Source organism: Hemitrygon akajei, chromosome 6 (assembly GCF_048418815.1).
Source record: "Hemitrygon akajei chromosome 6, sHemAka1.3, whole genome shotgun sequence".
Classification (NCBI taxonomy): Eukaryota; Metazoa; Chordata; class Chondrichthyes; order Myliobatiformes; family Dasyatidae; genus Hemitrygon; species Hemitrygon akajei.
This window is the reverse complement of record NC_133129.1, coordinates 179,506,864-179,531,558: the sequence shown is the minus strand read 5'-3', so window position 1 is coordinate 179,531,558 and position 24,695 is coordinate 179,506,864. Positions and strand designations below refer to the sequence as shown.

The 24,695-nt window shown below is 38.7% G+C and overlaps 1 protein-coding gene across 2 annotated transcripts in view; it reads left to right on the top strand.

Moving 5' to 3' along the window:
* The window catches only part of elp4 (elongator acetyltransferase complex subunit 4), a 232,292-nt gene that overhangs the window by 6,762 nt on the left and 200,835 nt on the right, over positions 1 to 24,695 (top strand). For both annotated transcript variants that reach the window (XM_073049847.1, XM_073049846.1), the window contains exon 3: positions 23,383 to 23,504. In XM_073049847.1, coding sequence (XP_072905948.1) covers positions 23,383 to 23,504 — 122 coding nt within the window. The remainder of the gene's footprint in view (positions 1 to 23,382; positions 23,505 to 24,695) is intronic.

Here is a 24,695-nt window from a genome sequence, read left to right as displayed (position 1 = left end):
TAGACCAATAAAATTGATGAGTAGTTCACAGAGGTCCAATGAAATTGTACGATAAATCAAGCGCACTTTCACAATTAAATTATTGTAAATCAGTCATTTGTACTCACCCTCATCAACATGGAAAACACTCGAAGAAAAGCATTGTGCTGCCTTTATGGCAGTTATTTAGTTTATAATATTTTCGTTAGTAATTCATTTGTTAGTATTTTTTAAGTTAGAAGTGTTTTAACTATATTTGTTTTCTGTACTACATCCCGGGATGCTATGACGTCACACCCGGTTTCGCCGCGTCTTGTGGGAAATACCGGTTTGCGATAAATGGGAAGGTGGGGGGCGAGCGGCATTAGATCTGAGCGAACGCTGCTTTTAAGTTAAAGGCGATCAATAACTTTTCCTGGTAGGCTGCAGTATATATATTTTTTACCAGTCGTTAGGAGATATTGGAATGTTGTTCAGTAAAAAAGTATACGCAACGTAATTTGTGTGTTACCGATACGTATGTATATTTAAAAGTAGCCGCGTTACAGACACGGTTCGAAAAAAAGCATTTGCAATATGTATTTGTTTATGTTACCATATGGATTTAATTAAAAGTTTAAAAATCCTCACGTGTAATATCTTTCTGTGTAAATATCTCATATTACAACGTGGGACACCTGCGGCCGAAAATCCGGTGCGGCCTAAAATCCGGTGCGGCTTGTACAAGTACAAAATTGATTTTCTTTCTAAAATTAGAGCCAGCGGCTTTTAATCAGGTGCGCTCTGTAGTGCGAAATCTACGGTAAACTGAAGTTGGCTTTTGGTGGGTCGCGGTCCTGAGTAAGCTACCATATTCATTTTTTTTCAGATTTTTCTTTTCTATACATGTCTGGTGTCTCCTTTACATCTCTGTAGATGCAATCTAAGCAGTTCAGAATTCTTTTTATTTCAGATTTTCAGCAAATGTTTTGTTCAGCATCCGAGAGTTACAGCATTGTTTTTTGTGCCTTCATTGATCTTCATCTATTTACATTACCTCAGGTATGATTAACAAGTATTCACTCCCTCTCTTGTACCACACTGTTAACATTGGTGTCATCTGGGTTCTCTGGATCTCCCCTCTGATGTTGCCATTCCATTTGTACTACCCACGTTCTCTGCAATTACTGACAAGCTTGCTGTCTGTCTTTTCTAGTTCTGAGAAAAGATCACCGATCTGAAGCATTAACAGAGTTTTCTCTTTCCACAGATGCTCCTTGTGTTGAGTATCTCCAGAGTGTATTGACTTCATTTTTAAATAGAACATTTATTCATCTTAATATTATACAAAATAAATTACTTAAATTTTTCCTACATTTCAGAGAACCTTTAAATATAAATACTATTTTGCCATTGCTTTGTACTATAGTTGAAAAGTTTCTCCTGTCATTTCCATTCCCAATTCAGTGGTACATTTACAATACACAGAAAAATGCTGGAAAAAATTAAACAGTCGACATTTCGAACAGAGACCCTTCATCAGGACCTGAAATGCCGATTGTTTACTCTTTACCAGAGATGCTGCCTGGCTTGTTGGATTCCTATAGCATTTTGTGTGTGTTGCTCTGGATTTCCAGCATTCGCAGATTTTCTTGTATTTGTGATGCATTTACAATAGGTCAGTTTGCTGTGCCGCACAGAAATTTTCTTTAACTACCTAAAATGTAAAGCAGTAGCTTCAGCCGCTGAAAACAGCAGGAGGATTAATTCTAAGATGATCAAATAATTGCCACTAATTTTCCAAATATTTTTGTTAATCAGTTTGATAGATTTTTTGTTATTTTTTTCTTTTAATTTGTTTTGTATTAAACATCAAAATTGTCAAGTAATATTATGAGTGCAGCTACTTGGATGGAAAATAAAACACACTTTAGATATTTGTAAGAAAAAAATTAGACAGTTTGGGGGAAAAAAGTGTAAGCTGTTTTCCTGTTGACATTGTCTGCTGAAAATTCCTTTATGCATGTGGATTATCCACAACCCACAGACACCAAAGTCTCCTTTCCACATGGATGTCAATTGTCGACTTTTGATGCTTTGATAACACATTTATTCTACGGATGACTGGACGTGATTTTGAATGTGTTTGGAAACACGCCTGGTAGATCAGCCCATTGCTTTAAGTGATTATTCACTGCGTTGCTGTTTTTAATTCTACTGTAGTGAAATGTTGCATCACTGGCATGTAAAATTGTTTGCACTGTATGAACAAAATCATTCAGATTTAACAGATGTTCAGTTCATATACGAGAAAATTGTCTCATATCTTCAATGTGCAACCAAGTTTCATAAAATAGAATTGCACATAGATATTGGAATTCTCTTTCAAAATTCATCTCTAATGTTGATTTAGAGTTTACTGATTATTTTTCCAAGAGTTCAATATTGCTGGGATGATATATCCTCATGTATTGGGATGTAAGTTCATTTGGTCCTCCATTTGATCAGCTTCATACAACTGGGGACAAATTCTGAGAAGAGGTTACGGTAGTTAAATCTTCACAAACCACAGGAACTGTGACTCAAATTTCTTTGTAATTTCTTCAGAGTGCGCTGTGATCACCAGCAGGTAGATCTAGTTCTGTCACAATAAGTGGAAAAGAAAGGTGCAATAGGGAGTAAATCATGCAAATGATTATGCTTTTCACTTGTCACTGAATAATCAGGATTTAAAGTTGGATCAATACTGTTGAAAACCTTTAAGGTTGAGAATGAACGACAAATTTTGCTTTGCAAAATAAAACAAAAGTTTTTTGCTGTTATTGCCCACAAGTTTGTTGAAGTTTTATTATGCCCCAGGCTATGAGACTCTCTGAATTGCTATAACATTAATTATGAATAGTCCCTACCACACCTCGTGTTTCACAATTCCTGTATGTTGGTATTCTGTGGTGTTGCAAGCACAGGTGCAATGCAGAAGGTCAGAGCAAAAACAGTGCTTACCTTTTCATGAATCGTTAGACATATGTGAGTAAACTTCCTCTTTAATCAGTTCCAATATCTGTCAAATTAGTTTCTATGCAGGAATTATTGTGTTCAACCTTCCAAATGCATTAACAAGTTAATTAAATAAAGTAATAATGAATTTCAGTGTTATAAAAGTTAGCTTGCTTCAACACTGAAGATGCCTGTAGGGATTTCAACATATTTAATTCTAGAATTAATCCAAAATTTCTGCATTTTAAAAACTAGGTAGGACTTTGAGAATTGAGTTTTGCAACATATGGTCATTTTCTAATTTATCGAGTCATGGAAGAATACCATAGGATGTAGGTGCAGAATTAGGCCACTTTGGCCCATCAAGTCTGCTCCACCATTTCATCATTCCACACATTCTGCTGCCTTCTCCCTGTAATCTTTAATGCCCTGAATAATCATAAAGAAATCAACCACCACCTTAAATATACCCAGTGACTTAACCTGCACAGCTGTCTGTGGCATTACATTCCCCAGATTCACCACTCTCTAGCTAAAGGAATTTTTCTTCATCTCTGTCCAAAATGAAAGTCCCTCAATTCTGAGGCTGTGCCCTCAGATCCTGGACTTCCCCACTCTCAAGTTTCTCATATGTTAACCCTTTCATTTCAGGGATAATTCTTGTGAACCTTGTCTGGATTCTAGGCAATGCCAGCGTTTCTTGGTTAAGGGTCCCAAAACTGCTCACAATATGCCTAATGTAGTCTGACAAATGCCTTATAAAGCCTCAGCATTATACTCTTGCTTTTGCATTTTAGTCCTCTTGAAATGAACACTAACATTGCACTTGCCTTTCTTACTGCTGACTCAACCTGCAAGTTAATCAATACGGAATCCTGCATAAGACCATAAAACCATAAGATATAGGAGCAGAATTAGGCCATTTGGCCTATCGAGTTTCATCATGGCTGAACCAATTTTCCCCTCAGCTGCAATCTCCTGCTTTCTCTCCATATCCCTTCATGCCCTGACCAATCAAGAATCTGTCAAATATACATAAAGACGTGGCCTCCAAAACTACCTGTGGCAAAGAATTCCACAGATTCACCACTCGCTGGCTAAAGAAATTCTTCATCTCTGTTCTAAAAGGATGTCCCTCTATCTTGAGGCTGGTTCCTCTGAGACTCTCTCATCATAGGAAAGATCCTCTCCACATCCACTCTATTGAGGCCTTTCAGCATTTAATAGGTTTCAATGAGGTCACCCCTCATTCTTCTGAATTCTAGTGAGTCCAGGCCCAGAGCCATCAAATGCTGTTCATATGACAAGCTATTCAATCCTGGAATCATTTTTGTGAACCTCCTTTGAATCCGCTCCAGTTTCAGTACATCCTTTCCAAGATAATGGGCCCTAACCTTCTCACAATACTCCAAGTGAGGCCTCTCCAGTCCTTTATAAAGTCTCAACATTACATCCTTCCTTTTATATTCTAGTCCTCTTGAAATGAATGCTAACATTGCATTTGCCTTCCTCACCACAGACACAACCTGCAAATTAACCTTTACGAAATCCTGCACAAGGACTCCCAAGTCCCTTTGCACCTCAGTTTTCTGTATTTTCTCTCTATTTAGGCAATTGTTGACCCTTTCACTTCTTCTACCAAAGTGCATGACCATATACTTCCTGACACTGTATTCCATCTGCCATTTCTTTGCCCATTCTCCTAGTCTGTCTAAGTCCTCCTGTAGCCACTGTATTTCCTGAAAACAACCTGCCCCTCCACCCACCTTCATATCATTTGCAAACTTGGCAACAAAGCCATCAATTCCATCATCCAAATCATTGACATATCAGAATCAGACTTTAATCGCCAAGTACCTATGCACATACAAGGAATTTACTTCCGGCAGATGTTGTCCCTCTGCTCATAACAATAATAATGATAAATATAAATGAAAATATAGATTATACATACAGGTAGTGCAATCATATAACGTAAAAAAGAATCAGTCCTTACAAAGACCGAAGGAACACCCAACTAGTCATTGGCAGCCAACCAGAAAAGGCTTCGTTTATTCCCACTCTTTGCCTCCTGCCAATCAGCCACTGCTTTATTCATGCTAGAATCTTTCTTGTAATACCATGGGCTTATGTCTTGTTAAGCAGCCTCATGTGTGACGCCTTGTCTAAAGCCTTCTGAAAATCAAAGTACACAACATCAACTGATTCTCCTTTATCTATCCTGCTTGTTGCTTCAAAGAATTCCATCAGATTTCTCAGGCAAGATTTTCCCTAGAGAAAATCATGCTCACTACTGCCTATTTTATCATGTGCCTTCAAATACCCTGAGACCTCATCCTTAATCATCGACTCCAACTTCTTCCCAACCACTGAGGTCAGACTAACTGGCCTATAGTCTCCTTTCTTTTGCCACTCTCCATTCTTGAAGGGGGAAGTGACATTTGCAATTTTCCAGTCTTCTGGAAGCATTCCAGAATCTAGTGGATTCTTGAAAGACCATTACTAATGCCTCTACAATCTCTTCAGCGACCTCTTTCAAAACTCCGGGGTGCACACCACCTGGTCCAGGTGACTTATCTACCTTCAGACTTGTCAGTTTCCCAAGAACCTTCTCTCTAGTTATGGTAATATCACATACTTCATGATCCTTGACACCTGGAAACTTCCACCAAACTGCTAGAGTCTTCTACAGTGAAGAGTAGTGCAAAATATTTATTCAGTTCATACACCGTTTCATTGTCCTCCTATTACTACTTCTCCAGCATTGTTTTCCAGCAGTCCGATATCTACTCTCGCCTCTCTTTTACTGTTTATGTTAATTTTATGTTATGTTAATATTACTGGTTAGTTTACTTTCGTATTTCATCTTTGTTTTCTTAACGACTTTATTATTTCCCTTCTGCTGGTTTTTTAAAAGCTTCCCAATCCCCTAACTTCCCACAAATTTTTGCTCTATTACATACCTCACTTTTTAATATACAGTATTGCTGTTTTTGTACGTTTTTTAATCTAGTCAATATACGTAATTGATTTACTTGTTTATTTATTATTATTTTTTGATTTTATTTATTATTATTATTTGTTTTTCTCTGCTAGGTTATATATTACATTGAACTGCTGCTACTGCTAAGTTAACAAATTTCACGTCGCGTGCCAGTGATAATAAACCTGATTCTGATATCTTCTCTTTGGCTTTTATGTTGGCTTTGACTTCTTTCGTTAGCCACATTTGTCTCATCTTGCCTTTAGAATATTTCTTCCTCTTTGGAATGTATATATTCTGTGCCTTCTGAATTGTTTCCAGAAATTCCAGCCATTGCTACTCTGCTGTCATCCCTGCCAGTGTTCTTTTCCAATCAGTTCTGTCCAGCTCCTCTATTATGTCTCTGTAATTCCCTGTACTTTACTGTAATACTGAAATCCAACTTTAGCTTCTCCTTCTCAAATTTCAGGGTAAATTCCATCATATTATGATCACTTGTCCCTGAGGGTGTGTCTACCTTAAGCTCTCTAATCAATCCCAATTCATTGCACAACACCCAATCCAGAATAGCTGATCCCCCTGGTGGGTTCAATCATGAGCTGCTCTTAAAAACCATCTCGTAGGCACTCTAGAAATTCCCTCTCCTGGAATCCAGCACCAACCTGATTTTCCCAATCTATCTGCACATTGAAATCCCCCATGACTATTGAGATTGCCCTTTTGGCATGCATTGTCTATCTCCAGTTGTGATTGTAAACTATATCCTTACTACTGTTTAGAGGTCTGAATACAACTCCCATTAGGGTCTTTTTACCCTTGCAGTACCTATGCTCTATCCACGATGATTCAACACCTTCCGACCCTATGTCACCTCTCCCAAGGACTCCCAAGGCCCTTATTTAGCATAGAAACATTCTTTGGCCCACCAGGTCCATGCAACCATTAACTATTCACCTGTACTAATCTTGCATTAATGTTATTTTTATTCTTCCCACTTTTAATATACTCCCAAATTCGAACACTGCTGTGCACCAGGAGCAATTTACATTTGCTAATTTTTTTGTGTTCATTTCTGGTCACTTCATTATTGGAAGGATGGGAAAGCTTTAGGGAAGGTGAAAAGGAGATTTACCTGGATGCTGCCTTATTTAGAGAGTGTGTCTATGAGGAAAGGTAAAGTGACTTTTCTCTTTGTACTGAAAGAGAATGAAAGGTGACTTGATAGAGGTATTTAACATGATAAGCTGTGTAGATCAAATAGATAGCCAGCTATTTTTTCCCAGAACAGAAATAGCTAAATCAAGGAGGCATAACTTTATGATATTTGGAGGAAAGTATAGGGCCTCTTTACATAGAGTGGAGGGTGCATGGAACAAGCTGCCAGGGGTGGTGGTAAAGGCAAATAGATAGGACATTTAAGAGATTCTCAGATTGGAGTGGAAGAAAAATGGGAGGCTATGTGGGAGAGAAGGGTTAAAGTGATCTTAGAGAAGGTTGAAAGGTCAGCACAACTTTATGGACTAAAGGGCCTGTACTGTGCTATACTGTTCTATGTTGTAATTAACCTACCAGCCCACATATCTTAAAAGATTTGTGTTTAAATTAATTAGTACCTTAATTCTTTGGATCCAGCCAAATCACACATTGTATTGAAAGTTACATTTTCACTATATGATGTGTCTGTTTCACCAACTTTTTGTTAATTATTTTAGGAAAAGTCATAATTATATGCTGCCTTTGCTATACTAAAAGCTTATGGTATGCTAGTTAATATAGTGCATGTTCTTACACTCATAACTGCAGGTAAATGATTGTTGTAGAATTGAAAGGATAAGTGAGACAGCAGGCTGAAACTTAAAGAAAACTCAGAAATTTTAATGCCATCACCGATCAAAATAAAAATTACAGTTCTGTCATACATTCCTAAGTATCCATTATCCTGTATCGAATCGACTTGTGTAATAACATTATAATCAGAATTACTACCACTCTCCCCTCCAATTACTGCTTTAAATCTGTCATCTTCAGGCGCTTTGAACAAGTACAATTATAGTAAAGAATTAAAGATAAAAGAACTTACTTTCCAAATTCTTGAATTAGAAATTTTATCATCAAGTTTAAACTTGAGAAGCTGGGGTTGACCCTCATGAAACACAGAAATTAGAGAGGATGTTAATATATTCAGAATCAGGTTTATTATCACCAGCACATGTCATGAAATTTGTTAACTTAGCAACAGTTCAATACATGATAATATAGAAAGGAAAAAAATATTTATCAATCAGTTACAATAAGTGTGTGTGTATATATATATATAGAATAAATTAAAAATAGTGCAAAAATATACCTCCTTCCTGATGGTAACAGTGAGAAGAGAGCATGCCCTAGGTCAGTGGTCCCCAACCACAGGGGCGCAAAGCATGTGCTACCGGGCTGCGAGGAAACTATATGATTTGGTGGTATGAAGCGATACGAGTCAGCTGCAGTGCTCATATCGCTTCATACCGCCAAATCATATCATTTCCTTGCGGCCCGGTAGCACATGATTTGCGGCCCTGTGGTTGGGGATCACTGCCCTAGGTGATGGGGTTACTTAATAATGGATGTCGCCTTCATGAGGCACTGCTGCTTGAAGATGTCTTGGGTACTACAGAAACTAGTACCCAAGATGGAGCTGACTAATCTTACGACTTTCTGTAGCTTCTTTCATCCTGTGCAGTAACCCCACCACGTGCAGGACAGTGATACAGCCTGTCAGAATAATCTCCATGGTACATCGATTGAAGTTTTTGAGTGTTTTATTTGACAAACAAATCTCTTCAAACTCCAAATGAAATATAGCCACTGTCTTGCCTTCTTTATAGCTGCATCGATATGTTGGGACCAGGTTAGATCCTCAGAGATCTTGAAACCCAGGAACTTGAAAGTGCTCATTCTCTCCATTTCTGATCCCTCTATGAGGATTTGTTCGTGTTCCCTCAATTTACCCTTCTGGAAGTCCGCAATTAGCTCTTTCATCTTACTGACATTGAGTGCAAGATTCTTGCTGTGACACCGTCCAACTAACTGGTATCTCACTCCTGTATGCCCTCTCATCTCCAATTGAGATTCTACCAATAATGGGTGTATCATCAGCAAATTTATAGATGGTATTTGAGTTATATCTAGCCACACAGTCATGGGTATAGAGAGAGTAGAGCAGTGGGCTACGCACACACCGCTTAATTGGGCCAGTGTTGATAGTCAGCGAGGAGGAGATATTATCACTAATCCACAGTTTGTGGTCTTCCAGTTAGGAAGTTGAGGATTCAATTGCAGAGGGAGATTCAGAGGCCTAGGTTCTGTTACTTATCAATCAGGATTGTGGGTATGATGGTGTTAAACACTGAGCTGTGGTCAATGAACAGCATCCTGACATAGGTGTTTATATTGTCCAGGTGATCTAAGGCTGTGTGTGGAGCCATTGAGATTGTACCTGCCATAGACCTATTGTGATAGGCAAATTGCAATGCGTTCAGGTCCTTGATAAGGCAGGAGTTCATTCTAGCCATGACCAACCTATCAAGAATTTCATCACCGTAGATGTGAATGTTACTGGGCAATAGTCATTAAGGCAGCTCGTACTACCCTTCTTAGGAACTGGTATAATTGTTGCCTTTTTGAAGCAGGTGTGAACTTCCAACCGTAGTAGTGAGGTTGAAAATGTTCTTGAATACTCCCACCAGCTGGTTGCCACAAGTTTTCAGAGCCTTACCTGATACTCAATCAGAGCCTGGCGCCTTGCAAGGGTTCACCCTCCTTAAAACAGCCTAATATTGGCCTCCGACATAGAGATCACAAGGTCACCAGGAGTAGCTAGGATCTTCACAGCTGTAGTTATAGTTTCCCTTTTAAACTAGAAAGGGAAACAGAAGACATTGAGCTCATCTGGTAGTGAAGCATCACTGCCGATCATGCTATTGGATTTCACTTTGTAGGAAGTAATAGCTTGCAAACCCTGCCAGAGTTGTTGTGCATCCTCCAATCTCACTTGGAATTGTCACTTTGCCCTTGAAATAGCCCTCCACGAGTCAAACTTTTAGTCAGAATAAATCCCATTGACCACTGCACTCTGTCTTCAAAGCCCATTTTGAATTTAAATATCCTAATCATAGTGGATCCCATGCAGCTCAGTCTCCAATATAGCTTAATAAAATCCATGCAGACTAATCCTAGCCCTAATGCATCCACAGCTCTAATATCATCAATCAGCTTATTCTATTTTTTCTAATTAATACTTATTCTACTTTAAATGTCACAAAGTCCCTGCATTCCAGTTATTTGATGATTACCATTATATAGTTGACTGCAACATTTCATAGCTAAGACACTCAATCGGTATCTTAATTAAATGGCTAAGTTATAGTCTGGATTTTTCAGAGCATTGTTTGATGTAATTATTGCTCCAAACTGAAAGCCAGTAGGATTTTCACAACTAAACAGGTACAAAAATCACTTCAGTCTAAGACCAACTTCATTATGGATCTCAGAAAAGGAGAGAGTACCTTTGCTGACACTTCCAATGTATACTCCCAATAAATTGTGGCACATCGAAGGGTGTCATTGATTGTAATGGAAGGAAATGACAGCAAAGATCTTGAAGTTAGTGTATGGTATTTTAGAAAAGATTTTTAGATTGAGTATCTTTAAATTAATAACTTAAAATTTTAGAACAATCAGAAATCTTTTTGGTTCATTACTGTGGATTTTTTTTAAAGGTCAGTGAGGCTACACCATGGAGAAACTCTCTGGCCTGTCACTGACTACAAAATCTGCCTCAATATACTTTGATGGTGTTAATTGTGACTAGTGAGTGACATAGTGCTATTGTCCCAGCTTTTCACAACCTGTATGCATACTAATTATTTGAATAAAGCGTGGAGGTGTGCTACTTCCATGTTCACCATTTTGGATAGTTGTCTGTATTTCAGGGCAATGAGTTTGATCACATCCTTTTGAAAGAATGGAGAACGGATATGAATTATTGATGATATATTTAACATCATCATTAGCCACCAGACAGAAGTCTGAGGTTCACCAGCACCATCTTAAACCAGAAGATACACTAGAGATATTTAAAAGATACTTAGATTTGCACATGAAAGAAAGAAAAATAGATGGCTATGTGGGAGAGAGGAGTTGGATTGTTCTTAGAATAAGTTCTGCACAACATTGTGGGCTGAAGGGCCTGTACTGCGCTCTACAGTTCTTTGTATATGTCTAGCAATTTCTCAGTTGAGTTATCTTAGCAACATCATTTGGTTTGCAGCTTGAAGGCGCAAGAAAGGCAAGAGGCAGCAGAGAGTAATGGATTCTCTCCATAATTTCATCTGAAACTAACTGGCAAAACCCTAATCACTACAACTTAGCAACACTCTGACTACTTTGATCATGTTGCAATAATATGGGCTTTGTTTTTTTCTACTCTAATTTTGTTCTTTATTGTAAAATTCATGTATGATTTATGCTTAATTTGTGTTTTTTATAAATTTGACAAAATGATGCTCTGTGCCTGTGATGCTGCTGCCAGTAAGTTTTTCATTGCACCTGTGCATTCGTCTAATTGTGCATATGACAATAAATTTGACTTTGATCACTTTTTTCCCACTGAATTTCTATTACCTGGTAGCTAATTAATTTTGACTTTTCTGATACCTGCTTCTGCCTCATTTTTCCCCTTTTTTTATCTCATTGTCTTGTTATTATTCTACTGGCCATTATGAGTTGGAAGAAAAAATCCAGCTTCCTCCTTTAATTTCTTCTCTTACTAGAAATTGAATGCAATCACTGAAAATGTACAGTGAAAACATACCTAGATTTCATTGTTAACCCAGCTTTTAATTCATATGTCTGAATGCTCATTGTTACTTTAGAAATGGCACCTTGCATTGTTTGAAAGTGTATGTCAATGCAGGGATTGATCTCAAAGGAAAAGAGATATTTCTCTACAGATAAAAAACTGTGAGATTTGATTTGTATGAGAATGCCAGATGACAATTTTTTCACAAGTTTTTCAAACGAAGCAGGCAATGGAACTAATACTATGAATATTTAAATTTAAATTCAGAATATTGGTGATTTCAGTTTCATAAGCAGACACTGATCTAATATGCAGCATGTGTTATAAAAACAGAAGCTAAATTACAGCCAAAGAGATGACAAGTTCAGAACTTGAAGATGATAGTTTGGAGTCTGATTCTAACTAGGCTTTTTACAATGCCCAATACGAATTTTGATGCTGGAAGAGTCTGGTGCTTTTGACTTTGATGCACAAGCAAAACTCATCTCACAACATAAAACTTGTTGCAAGTACTATATTAAAGTATATCAACATAGGTGAGATGATCTGTGAGGAATACAGTAATAAATTTGAAGGATCAAAACAGGCTGTTAAAATGAGCAGCTGTCATGGCATCTAACATTTAAAAAAATGAAAGAGGTGTTGTGTTCCACCTGGAAGATTAACAGGCACAAAACGGTACCATTCTGAACATGGCAGATTAGGTTAAAGGAAACTTTATAGGATTCTACACTCTTGTTTGCAAAAAGTACAGAAGGTACAATCACAAGGAAGCTCTCCTATTCTTATACCCGTTTAGACTGTGGTTAGTCCATAACTTGAGCACTGTCCACTACCACACTGTAGGAAAGATATGAAGGCTTAAGTACGTGGAAGAGATTTACCAGTTTGATTACAGGAATGAGGATCTTTTACTTATCTCGATAGACTGGAGAAGCTGAGGTTATTCTCCCCAGGTTTGAGAGAAGATCTGGTAAAGGAACTGAATCTCATGAAGTAGGTTGTCGACAAGAAAGCCGTTCCTATTGTCAAAGGGCCAAAAATGAAAGGACATAGGGTGGTGATTGGTGGGAAAAAAAGTGATGTGAGGAAAGCATTTTTTGACAGTCTATGGCCAGATTCTGGAGTGCACTGCCACAGAGAGTCAGGTGGCCAATTCAATTCTGGTGCTCAAAACGGAAGTGGATAAATAGTATATAGAATAAAATTACTAGTACATGGGGAGGAGAGAAAACAGTGCAACAGTGTCCTGATGTGCAATGACCCAGGTAATTTGAAATGAAAACTGAAAATGCTGAACTAGTCAACAGAAATGCATGTTGGAAGCAGCACCTGGTACACCTAAAAGTAAAGTGGCATCCTGGCAAAATTTCACTATAGGATTAATTTATGCCAAGTAGTAAAAACAGCATATAATAGATAGCTAACTGGTCTTGCAACCAAATGATTGAAGCAAAGTTATAGCAGTCCTGCTGCAAATAGTCCTAAACACTGGAGATAGTGCAGATGCTGGAAATCTTGAGCAAAGCACACAAAATGCTGGTGGAAGGCAGCATCTGTTTAGGGAGGTAAACGGTCGAGGTTTCAGGTCAAGACTTTTCAGCACATCTGGAGTTCCTCCAGCATTTGGTGCGTGTTGCATCCAGTTCTGATTTTCAATGAACAATTAAACAAAAAATGAGAAAAGGAATTCCAAGAATTCCCCCACTCAGGGCTCAACACTGAATACCAAAGACAAACATTTTCAACCATGTTCAGCCTGAAGTACAGAGTGGATGATCTGTCTTATTTCTGCTTCTTCCTCTAATCTGCTATCTAATCTAATCTGCACTATCAATAAAACCAGTCGTCAGCCAATTTGATGAAGGGTCTCGGCCCGAAACGTCGACAGCGCTTCTCCCTATAGATGCTGCCTGGCCTGCTGTGTTCCACCAGCATTTTGTGTGTGTAGTCAGCCAATTTGATTCATTTCATGTGATATCGAGAAATGGCTGAGAAAATGGATCCAGCAAAAACTATGTGACCAGGCAGCATCTCGGCTGTGATACTGAAGGCACGTGATCCAAAAACAGCAGTGCTTTGAGCCTAGTTATTCTATTGGAGTTGTAAAGCTGGCATCCACCTGACAATGTGGAAAATTGCCCAGGTACCCCCTGTTAACAAAAAGCAGAAAAATTCAGTCTGGCTAATTGCCACACAGTCATCCTTACCTTTCATCACTTAGTTGATAGTCTTTGACAGTGTTATTAAGCAGCCATTAGTCGCTAATAACAAGCTCACCCACACCCAGTTTGAATTTCAGCAGGACCTCTCATTGCAGTTTTGATATAAACACATACAGTACTGTGCAAAAAATCTTAGGCACATATATCTAGCTAGGGTGCCTAAGACTTTTGCACAGTACTTTATTTGTCAGTGTGGAGTGGAGAGTACGTTTCTAATTGTGGTGGGAGGAAAGGATGGTGGAAATGATGAGGGTGGAGCACTGCGGGAGGGGTGTGGGACGGGTGGCAGAGGAATACTGGGGCGGAACGTGGTATGGGTGCAGTCACACCCAGACCTGAGTCACCAAACAAAGTCATTTCATTTCCATACAATCGGTTTAATGATCATTACAGAATGTCTCTCTGGTATTTTCCATTTCCTCACCTTTTCCCTCTCTCTGCCCCCTTCCCACTCTCAGTCCACAGTAGAGACCTATATCAGAATCAGGTTTATCATCACTCGCACATGCAATTAATTTTTTTTGCGGCAATACAGTGCAGTACATAAAACTACTGCAGTGCTGTGCAAAGTCGTAGGCACACTAACTATATATACTGTATGAGTCTAAGACTTTTGCACAATACTCTAAACAGCTAGATTCCATGGGTGGAGTTTGAGTAACGTCCTTGACATCAAGACAGCATATGTCATCAAGGAATACTGGTAAAGCTGAAGTTACTAGACATTAAGGTAAAAGAACTCCAGTGGTTAGAATAATACATAGCATAAGGGAAGGTGATTATGACTGTTATAGGTCAAGCATCTCAGCCCTGGATGGAGGAGTTCCTTAGGGCAGTATCCAAGATACAACAGCTACTGCATCAATTAACTTCCTTCCTCATAAGGTCAGAAGTCAGATTGCTGTCTGAGAATTGCCAATTATTCAATTCCATTTGCATCCATTCAGCAAATGACCACAGTTTCACACCTGCACTTGGGCAATATTTGGCCTGAACCGATAAGTAGCAAATACATTCACATCGCAAGTACCAGACAGGGACTGACTAATTATAAAGTTACAGTATGTCCGACCATCTATCCTGGGTATTTAATTACCATCACCAAGCTCCTGCCGTCAGTACTCAGGGGGCCATCACTGACCAGAAACTCAACTGGACCAGCCATAAAAAGATTGTGACTGAGACAATTCAGAGATTGGGATCTTGTGGCAAGGGACTCTCCTGGCATCCAAAGCCTTTTCATCATCTGTCAAGCAGGAGTCAGGAGCTTTAGAACACAACCTACACTTGCCTGGATGTTCTATCCGCACTCAAGTAGCTCAGCAAAATCCAGAACAAAGCAGTCTACTTGATATCTAATCCAGCAGCCCAAACTTTATGTGCTCCACAGCTAGTGTAGAATAACTGCAATATTTACTATTAACAAAATGAACAGGAGTTACTTGCTTAGGATGTTCTAATACACCTCCCATATCTGCAACACATTGCCAAGAACAGTAAGAAAACATCACAAAGTACAGATTCCCCTTCTCGATATATACCAACCTGAAACACGAGAGGATGTAGATGCTGAAATCCGGAGCAAAAACACCAATGGTTGGAGGAACTCAGTGGGTTGCACAACATCTCTGAAAGCAAAGGGTTGGTTGATATTTCCCCACACCCCTTTATGTTCCCTTCCCATTCCTATAAGTCAACCTTGTTGCTCTGTCCTTTGTCATTCCTCACAGCCAATTACCTAGATCTGTTACCCTTCCCCACTTGGTTCTGTCTGCCCATCGCGCGCATACTTATCCACCTGGATAGCTTCTCCTTTAGCCTACCCTACCCATCTTGCCCCACCTAGTTCCATCTGTCAATCATCCTTCCCTTATTTGGTCCTGCTGTTCACCTGCAGCCTCTGTCTATCGTGCCCCCTTTCTATTCCACCCCACAACCTGGCAACATCTGTCCCTCATCCCCCAGCTCACCTGTTTCCACTTATCATCATCCAGCCCATCTCACCACTCATTCTAACCTCTTTGTACAGGTTGTCTTCTTCCACACAGTCTGTCCTGATGAAATGTAGCTCTCGTCAGCCTAGATTTTGAATCTCTTAGTATATGAAATAGCATATCATGATGTCAAGCACTGACAGTGGTTTCAGTGCAAAATCTAGCTGGCAGTCCTGAGGTAGTGCTGCATTATCAGCACTATTGTCATTCAGATACAACAATAAATTTTTCCATCCTCTTGCTTGGATACCATGGCTCCTGTTATAATTGTGTCAAATAATTAACCTTCATTCAACATCACTCAAATGTAATGTTTAGTTAGTCAAATCACAAACGAGAAAATTTGCAGATACTGGAAATCAAAGTAATACACTTAAAATGCTGGGAGGAACTCAGCAGGCCAGGGAGCATCAGTAGAAAAGAGTAAGTAAACAGTTGACATTTTGGGGCAAGACCCTTCATCAGGACTGGGGGAAAAGAGATAAGAGAGTAAGAAGGTAGGGGGAGGGGAGGAAGAAGTACTAAGTGATAGGTAAAATTGAGAGAGAGAGGGCGTGGAGAAGTAAAAAGCTGGGAAGTTGATTGGTAAAAGAGATAAAGGGCTGGAGAAAGGGGACTCTGATAGGAGAGGACAGAAGGCTATGGAAGAAAAGGAAGGGGGAGGAGTTTGTGGAATCTTCCTGTGTGCAGATTAGTTGCCATAATTCTTCTATTACAATGATGACTACATTTAAGAATAGCATTTAATTGCCCGCCAAACTCATCGCAATGCCCTGAGGTCATAAATCCTGCTATGAAAATGCACAATTTTTAAACTTGTCTTTCCAAGTTGCTGAGTGGACTTACTACTCTTAGTGGTTTTAATTTGCTGCATCATTAGGCACGTACCCAAGCTTTTCTAATCTATGCCAGTTTTTTAGCTACCCATAGACGAGTATGAATGATTGACAAAGGGTCTGCTACCCAGTCAGCTCCCAGTATACACGCTTATTGTAGCAGATAAAGCTGCCAATCTCCTTCATTCACAGATCTCTTGAGTTCTACAGCTTTTGCTTGGTAATTTATTTTTAATTTGGGCAGAGAGCCAACCTCCTACCAGGTCACTGTGGTTCCTGCACTAAGCAATTGCATTACACAATGATTACTCAGACATGCTCAAACACTCTCGCAGACTTGCGCATTAATGTTCAATTTATTTTTCCTCTTCCCTGTGCCAAACTGCATGGACTTCATCATATATGTTCTTCACTACTGCAGCACTGAGATTAGATGTTGCATACTTAAGAGCTGATGGAGCAACACTTGTGCTGCCATAGTCCTCAGGATTTTGAAATTTGTAGAACAGTAATAATAAAGCAAAACTTACTGGTATACTAAAATCCTCTACCTTTCTGTCCTCATGAATGGCCTCAGCCCAAAAAGTCAACTGTTTCTTTCCCTCCATAGCTGCTGTCCAATCTGATGAGTTCCTCTGGCATTCTGTGTGTGTTGCTCAGGGCTTCCAACATCTGCAGAATCTGTTGTGTTTATGGTATACTATTTGGTTATCTTTGTTAAGGCTATCCTAAAATTTTACCTCTGCAATTTCTGTTATGCCATTCCTGAGTAGTTTTTCTTTTCTATCGTCCTCAGAGGCCCAATTTCCAACCAGAGTCCCCCACAGTTCTTTGTTTAGTTCCAATTCCTACCTCATTTAGTTGTTGGCATTGTCAATTAACAGGATCCAGCTGATTTGAGTTCTCTATTTCCTGTCCTGTTTTTAAGGGAGACAGCTTCCTCCATTTAAACATTGGAGAAAACCAACCTCCACCTTTTAAGCTTTTTGGTTTACTTCTTTTACCTACATTCCAGACTGAACAATATTCCCTGAAGCACATAGTCCTTTTCCCATTTTTAACAGTTCTGACTTATGCATTTAAATTCCTTCCTGACATTGTCCTTTCCTACTTCTACAACTTCCTCTTGTTTTCCAACTCTCTGGTTCCTCTGATTCTACTCAATTCCTTCTATGTGTTCTTTCCTCAACTTCCTTGTCTAGCCAATAATATAAAAGAGAATATGAAAAGATATTTTCAAATATATAAAGAGTAAAAAGCATTGAGAGAGAGGATATCAGACCACTGGAAAATGACACTGGAGAGGTATTAATGGGTGAGAAAGAAATGAAGGACGAGCTTAAGTATTTTTTGCCAGTCTTCACTATGGATGATACTAGCAGCATGTCAGAAATTCAAGAGTGTCAGGTGCATAAGTGAGTGTAATTGCTATTACTAAGGAGAAGGAAGATGAAAGGTCTGAAAGTGGATAAGTCATCTGGACCAGATGGACTACACCCCAGGATTCTGAAAGAGGTAGCTGAAGAGATTGTGGAGGTGTTAGTAATGATCTTTCAAGAATCACTAGTTTTTTGAATGGCTCCAGAGGACTGGAAAATTGCAAATATCACTCCACTCTTTAAGGTGGCAGAAGAGAGGAAATTATAGGCTAGATATCCTGACCTCAGTGGTTAGGAAGATGTTGGACTTCATTATTAATGATGAGGTTTCAGTACTTGGAAGCACATGATAAAATAGACCAGCATGGTTTCCTTAAGGGGAAATCTTGCCTGACAAATCTGTTGAAATTCTTTCAAGGACATAAAAGGCAAGGTTCACAAAAGAGAGTCAGTGGATGTTGTTTATTTGGATTTTCAGAAAACCTTTGCCACACATGAGGGTGCTTAACAAGATAAGAGCCCATGGTATTACAGAAAAGATACTATCATTAGTAGAAAACTAGCTGACTAACAAGATAAAAGAGTGGGGCATAAAGGGGGCCTTTTCTGGTTGGCTACAGGTGACATGTTGTGTTCTACAGGGGTCAGTGTTGAGACTGTTTCTTTTCATAGTGTATGTCAATGATTTGGATGATGAAATTGATGGCTTTGTGGCCAAATGTGCAGACAGTACGAAGAAAGATGGAGGAGCAGGTCATGTTGTGGAAGCAAGGAGTCTGCAGAAGGACTTAGACAGATTGGATGTATGGGCAAAGATGTGGCTGATGGAATATAGTGTATACTATATAGTCATGCACTTTGGTAGAAGGAATAAAGGTATAGATTATTTTCTAAACTGTGAGAAAATTTAAAAAATCTGAGGTGCAAAGGGACTTGGGAGTCCTCGTGCTGGATTCTCTGAAGTTAATTTGTAGTTTGAATTTGTGGTAAAGAAGGTAAAGGCAATGTTAGCAGTCATTTAGAGAGAGCTAGAATATAAGAGCGAAGATGTAATGCTGAGGCTTTATAAAGCATTAGTCAGGTCATATTTGGAGTGTTGTGAGCAGTGTAGGGCCCCTTATCTAAGAAAAGATGTGCTGGCATTGGAGAGGGTCCAGATGAAGTTCATAAGAATGAATCCAGGAATGAAAAGGTTAGTGTGTGGGAATTGTTTGATGGCTCTGGGCCTTTACTTGCTGGAGTTTAGGAGAATAGTCGGGGGGGGGGGGGGGGGATCTTATTGAAACCTAACAAATATTGAAAGGTCTGCATAGAGTGAATGTGGAGAGGATGTAAGGGAGTCTAGGACCAGAGGGCACAGCTTCAGACTAGAGAGGTGTCCATTTAGAACAGAGGTGAGGAGGAATTTCTTTAGGTAGAGTGTAGTGAATCTGTGGAATTCATTGCAGCAGGCGGCTGTAGAAGCCAAGTCCTTAAGTATATTTAAAGCAGAGGTTGATGGTTTCTTGATTAGTCAGGACGTCAAAGATTACAGGGAGAAGGCATAGGCTTGGGGTTGAGAGGGATAATAAGTCCGCCATGATGGAATTGCAGAGCAGGCTTGATGGCTGAATGGCCTAATTTACCCCTGGGTCTTGTGACAACCATGCCTTCAGCTGCTAAAGTCCATAAGCTGTGTAATTTTTGGATCAATCTATGTTATTTAATCAATGGACCCAAAGTTTGCTGCTATGTTTTGTGCTTAGTGCTTACAACTGACATATTTCTGCCTTAATATCTCCACCTCTTTCTTTCATAAAGATAATGATTGAAAGTCTGCTGACGTTTACAGTAAATGTGGTGATTCTTCTAGTAGCTTTTTATCTTATCAATTATGTCTGATTTTGGGATGATTTCAATGAGAAAGTCATTACTTTTTTGCAAAATAATTTGAATTCTAGTGCACTGATGGAATATAGAACTAAATGTTGCTGCAACTTTATGGTCAGGATCAGTAATTGCTTTGACTTTAATTGAGGGAGGCATATAGGCCAGGATACAAGGGGAACTTCATGCTCTGTGACTCTTTTTATGTAATCTTCACTGTCCAGAACTGACAAAAGGTTAATTCAAACAGTTCTCTTTAACAGTAAAAAGCCGGTATGTCCTTAACTAGACCATCAGATGGAGGGTTGAATCACCTAATGGTGAATTGATTACTGTTAAATAAGCTATGGTAATAGCGTTACTAAATTCATTAGTATACAACTTGAAAAAACAATTTAATTACAGCTTTCAACAAATGTGAATACGTACAGCACATATGTAATATGCCATTTTTACCAACTTGCACTTTTTGGCCCCAATTCTTGTGTTGCTGCCAGTTCAGACACTTTCTCGGATACATTTCTTTGCTGCTGCTTTCACTATCTTGTGGGAGATCCACATTAAAAAACAGGGACCATTGCCATAAGCAGACCTCTTTTAAAAGGCTGGCAGTTGCAGATCTAAAAATCCTAGTTTCTCTGAATCTGGACTCTTAATTCCTGCTTCGCTGTTAGCATTGGAGCCTACCACCATTGATAATGGAATGGTACCACCAGGAATGGAAAGGTCTACAGAAAGTGGTGAATACAGCCCAGTCTATCTTAGGCAAAGCCATTCCAGCCATTAAGCACATTTACATAGAACATTGCCACAAGAAAGCTGCATCCATCATCAAGAACCCCCACTATGCAGGTCATGCTGTCTTCTCATTACCATCAGGTAGGAGGTACAGGAGCCTTGCGTCCCACATCTCCAGGTTCAGGAACAGTTGTTACCCTGCAACCGCCAGTCTCTTGAACTGGCATGAATAACTTGTGTTTATGTGTTCGCATACTTCATATTGCTCAATCTTTACAGTTCTACAAATACTTTTAGCCCTTATGTGGTAAACCTCTGGCTACACAAAACTTAATTTGATGCACAAATGAACAGAGTGAAAGTTAATCTAGTTAAGTTACAGTCTGCATCATTAACTGTAAGATTACTGGGCAGGCTTGCACTGATACTGATTTGTAGAGAAAACTGCTAGTTAGTCACTGTGCCCACAGTGCTTCCCAAATCTTCATGGCTGAGGAAGTAACAAATGCTCTAGAGGTCAGATGTAGATGCATCCAGTTTCTCTCTTCTCCCCAAGCTCATCATTAAATTCAGAAAGTTTCCATGATAGACTGAGCTGAGAAGGTGCATTTCATTGGTACATGTTTCCTGTTCCTGACCATCACTATAAAGACACACAAGCTGAGTCCAGTATGATCTTGTTGTTTATGTAGGGAAATCTTGATCATTCAGATAATCCTTTAATCTCTAAGCACCCGTTTTACCACATACGTTTAACCTTATTAGGTTAAATTGATGTTTACAATAGCAAACCCAAAGTAAATATGCAAAACTCTCTTATGCTGACAGTGAGAGATTTTTTTTGTAAATGGATTTCCTGCAATGTAAAAACAGTTTTGGTTTCACTTGTTTATCGATATAGCATTGAGTACTTTTTCTCCCATTGTATTCATTTAATGAATTTTGTTCATACTGACAGTAAGTACCTGAAGGGTTACTTTATGTGTAACAATGAACTAAAAGCAAATGTTTATCAGGGAATAAAGAATGGTATCCTCTCTAAATTGTAAATATGATGTGCTTGGATTATCAAATGTTTTCCAAATTTTATATGTATGTTCCAGATTTGGGGGAATGACTTACAGTAAGATCTGGTTCTAATTAAAAAAGTCAAAGTAAGGATATATCAAAATGCACTTAAATATTTTGACAAGCCCCTAGGTAAATGCTGAGAACTACAAATGTTTAGTTGCAAATCTTATGGTGCTTGTGACTCATATAAAATAGCTTAAGATAGCCACTGACCATTTTAAAGCAATTGTTGTTTCATTAAAAGGAATATCTTCAGAGCCGGCCTACATAAGGGAATGGCTATGGCAATGGCCTCTAACCCAAAAATGTGTCAGACCCTTGTAGCAGCTTTCAGTTGTGATCTATTATTGTTAACTTTTATATCATCAAAAGGCCTAAAAGAATACCATCTGGGGGCTTACTTGGTCCTCTGATTTCTAGGTCATTAAACCTTTTTTTAAAATTCAATTACTATAGACAATTCAAAAAATGACAAATTGTAGAGCTGTCATTTTCTTTACAGAAGCCGCTGACAGTCATCAAAAATATTGTCAGTGCGTTTTTGTGGAGTTTTTTTTTAAAGATTGACTTTGAGTTGATTGTTAACCTTTTTAATGCAGAAGCAGTGTTCTGTCACACAAGGAGAAATGCATCAATTTTTAGCCATATTCCGAGTGTCCCAAAATAAACAAAAAGTATAAGGCTTTTGATTTCACTAAATCTACATTCATCCATTTACCGTGTATGAATTTGCAGATACGTACACGTCAAAGTCCAAAAAAATCTGTTTTTAAATTAACAAAGGATATTTGTTGCTCTAATGAAAACTAAATGGAGCATATCTAATGAACAGTGGGATACAATTTATATCTCACAAATGACTGACCCGATAACTTGCATGCAAGTGGGTTGCACAATATGTTAGTAAGTAAATAAGATAATACCTTTCAGAAATACTTGGCAAAATTTTGTTGTGAATCACGCCAAAGTTTTTCTTACAATTGAATGATCTGTGGTATAAAAATTTTAAGAAAATGGATCATCACAGTGTAAATATGTTAGAGTTCGTGGGATTATCATAATGTAAATTGGGGATAAAACTATGTAAAGAAAGGAATTCAAATTATAATTTTAAGGCAAGAAGATTATTGACAGTCAACTTTATGAAACATGGTTCACTGCCTGCCAGTTATCTTGGCAAGTATTATATGCCAAATCTATTCTTCAAAAATGTAAATGAGATCAGTTTTGTTACAAGACTGCCTTCTGTTAGGTGTCAGACTTTCTGAATTAGTCTAATTATAGTAAAGTATTTAAAACTCAGATATACCATAAGGGTCAAAAACCATTGTTTTCAGAGAAATTGAACTTAAAAATATATGCCTTTCCTTATAGATATGGTAAGCCCCAAGATGGCAATTGTTCAGCAAGGAATTGTACAATTACTCCATACAGAAAATAGTTGAAATTTTATTTATTAGTATCTAAATATTGTTTTTGTGTGGTTATTTTTGCAGAAGAAGACAAATATGAAAGCTACTCACGGATGTTACTGAAGTATTTTGTAGCAGAAGGTATTATTTGTGGACATTCTCTTTTCATTGCTTCTGCCAAAGATCATCCCAAGGAAATATTGCAGGTACTGTTTTAGTGAAAATATTACTAAATAGCATTTGGCTTTGAATATGATATTAGTATATATTGCCTCTAAATATTAATGATTAATATTATGATAACCCACTTCATCTGGTTTCAACTCAGTTTTATTAAGCAGCATTAAAATAAGCACAGGAAGTGTGATATAAGATGTTGAGAGTCAATATTTCAATTCCTCACTGATAACACAGTAGATATAAATAGAGTGATCGGTAAATTACATAGGAACTTAAATATCACAAAAGAATGAGAAGGTTGGAGCTGGATTCCAGCTTATGGAGTTGCACTCTTGAAATAATACTTTTATAAGTAATAAAGAATGAAGTAAAAGACTTTATTCTTATTCAGAGAAGTAGACTGTTGTATTGAGATGTTTGTGAGTAATTCTCAAAAAATAGCAACAATATTATTAACTCATCCCAGGTACCAAATCAGGTACTTCTCTGTTGTTGTTTAGAAAAGTTTATTCACTGCTTTGAATCATGTAGGTTCAGTGGCATGCAAAAGTTTGGGCACCCCAATCAAAATTTCTGTTACTGTGAATAGCTAAGCGAGTAAAAGATGACCTGATTTCCAAAAGGCATAAAGTTAAAGATGACACATTTCTTTAATATTTTAATCAAGATTACTTTTTTATTTCCATCTTTTACAGTTTCAAAATAACAAAGGAAAAGGGCCCAAAGCAAAAGTTTGAGCACCCTGCATGGTCAGTACTTAGTAACACCCCCTTTGGCAACTATCACAGCTTGTAAATGCTTCCAGATCCAGCATATTATCCTCCACAACTTCCGCCACCTTCAACAGGACCCCACCACTAAGCACGTCTTTCCCTCTCTACCCCTCTCCGCTTTTCGCAGGGATTGTTCCCTCCGCAACTGCCTGGTTCACACGTCCCTCCCCACAGATCTCCCACCTGGCACTTATCCCTGCAAGCCTAAGGGCTACACCTGTCCCTACACCTCCCCTCTTACCACCATTCAGGGCCCCAAACAGTCCTTCCAGGTGAGGCAACACTTCACTTGTGAGTCTGTTGGGGTTATCTATTGCATCCGGTTCTCCCAGTGCAGCCTCCTCTACTTCAGCGAGACCAGACGCAGATTGGGGGACTGCTTCGTCGAGAACCTCCGCTCCGTCCGCCACAACAGACAGGATCTCCCAGTCGCCACCCACTGCA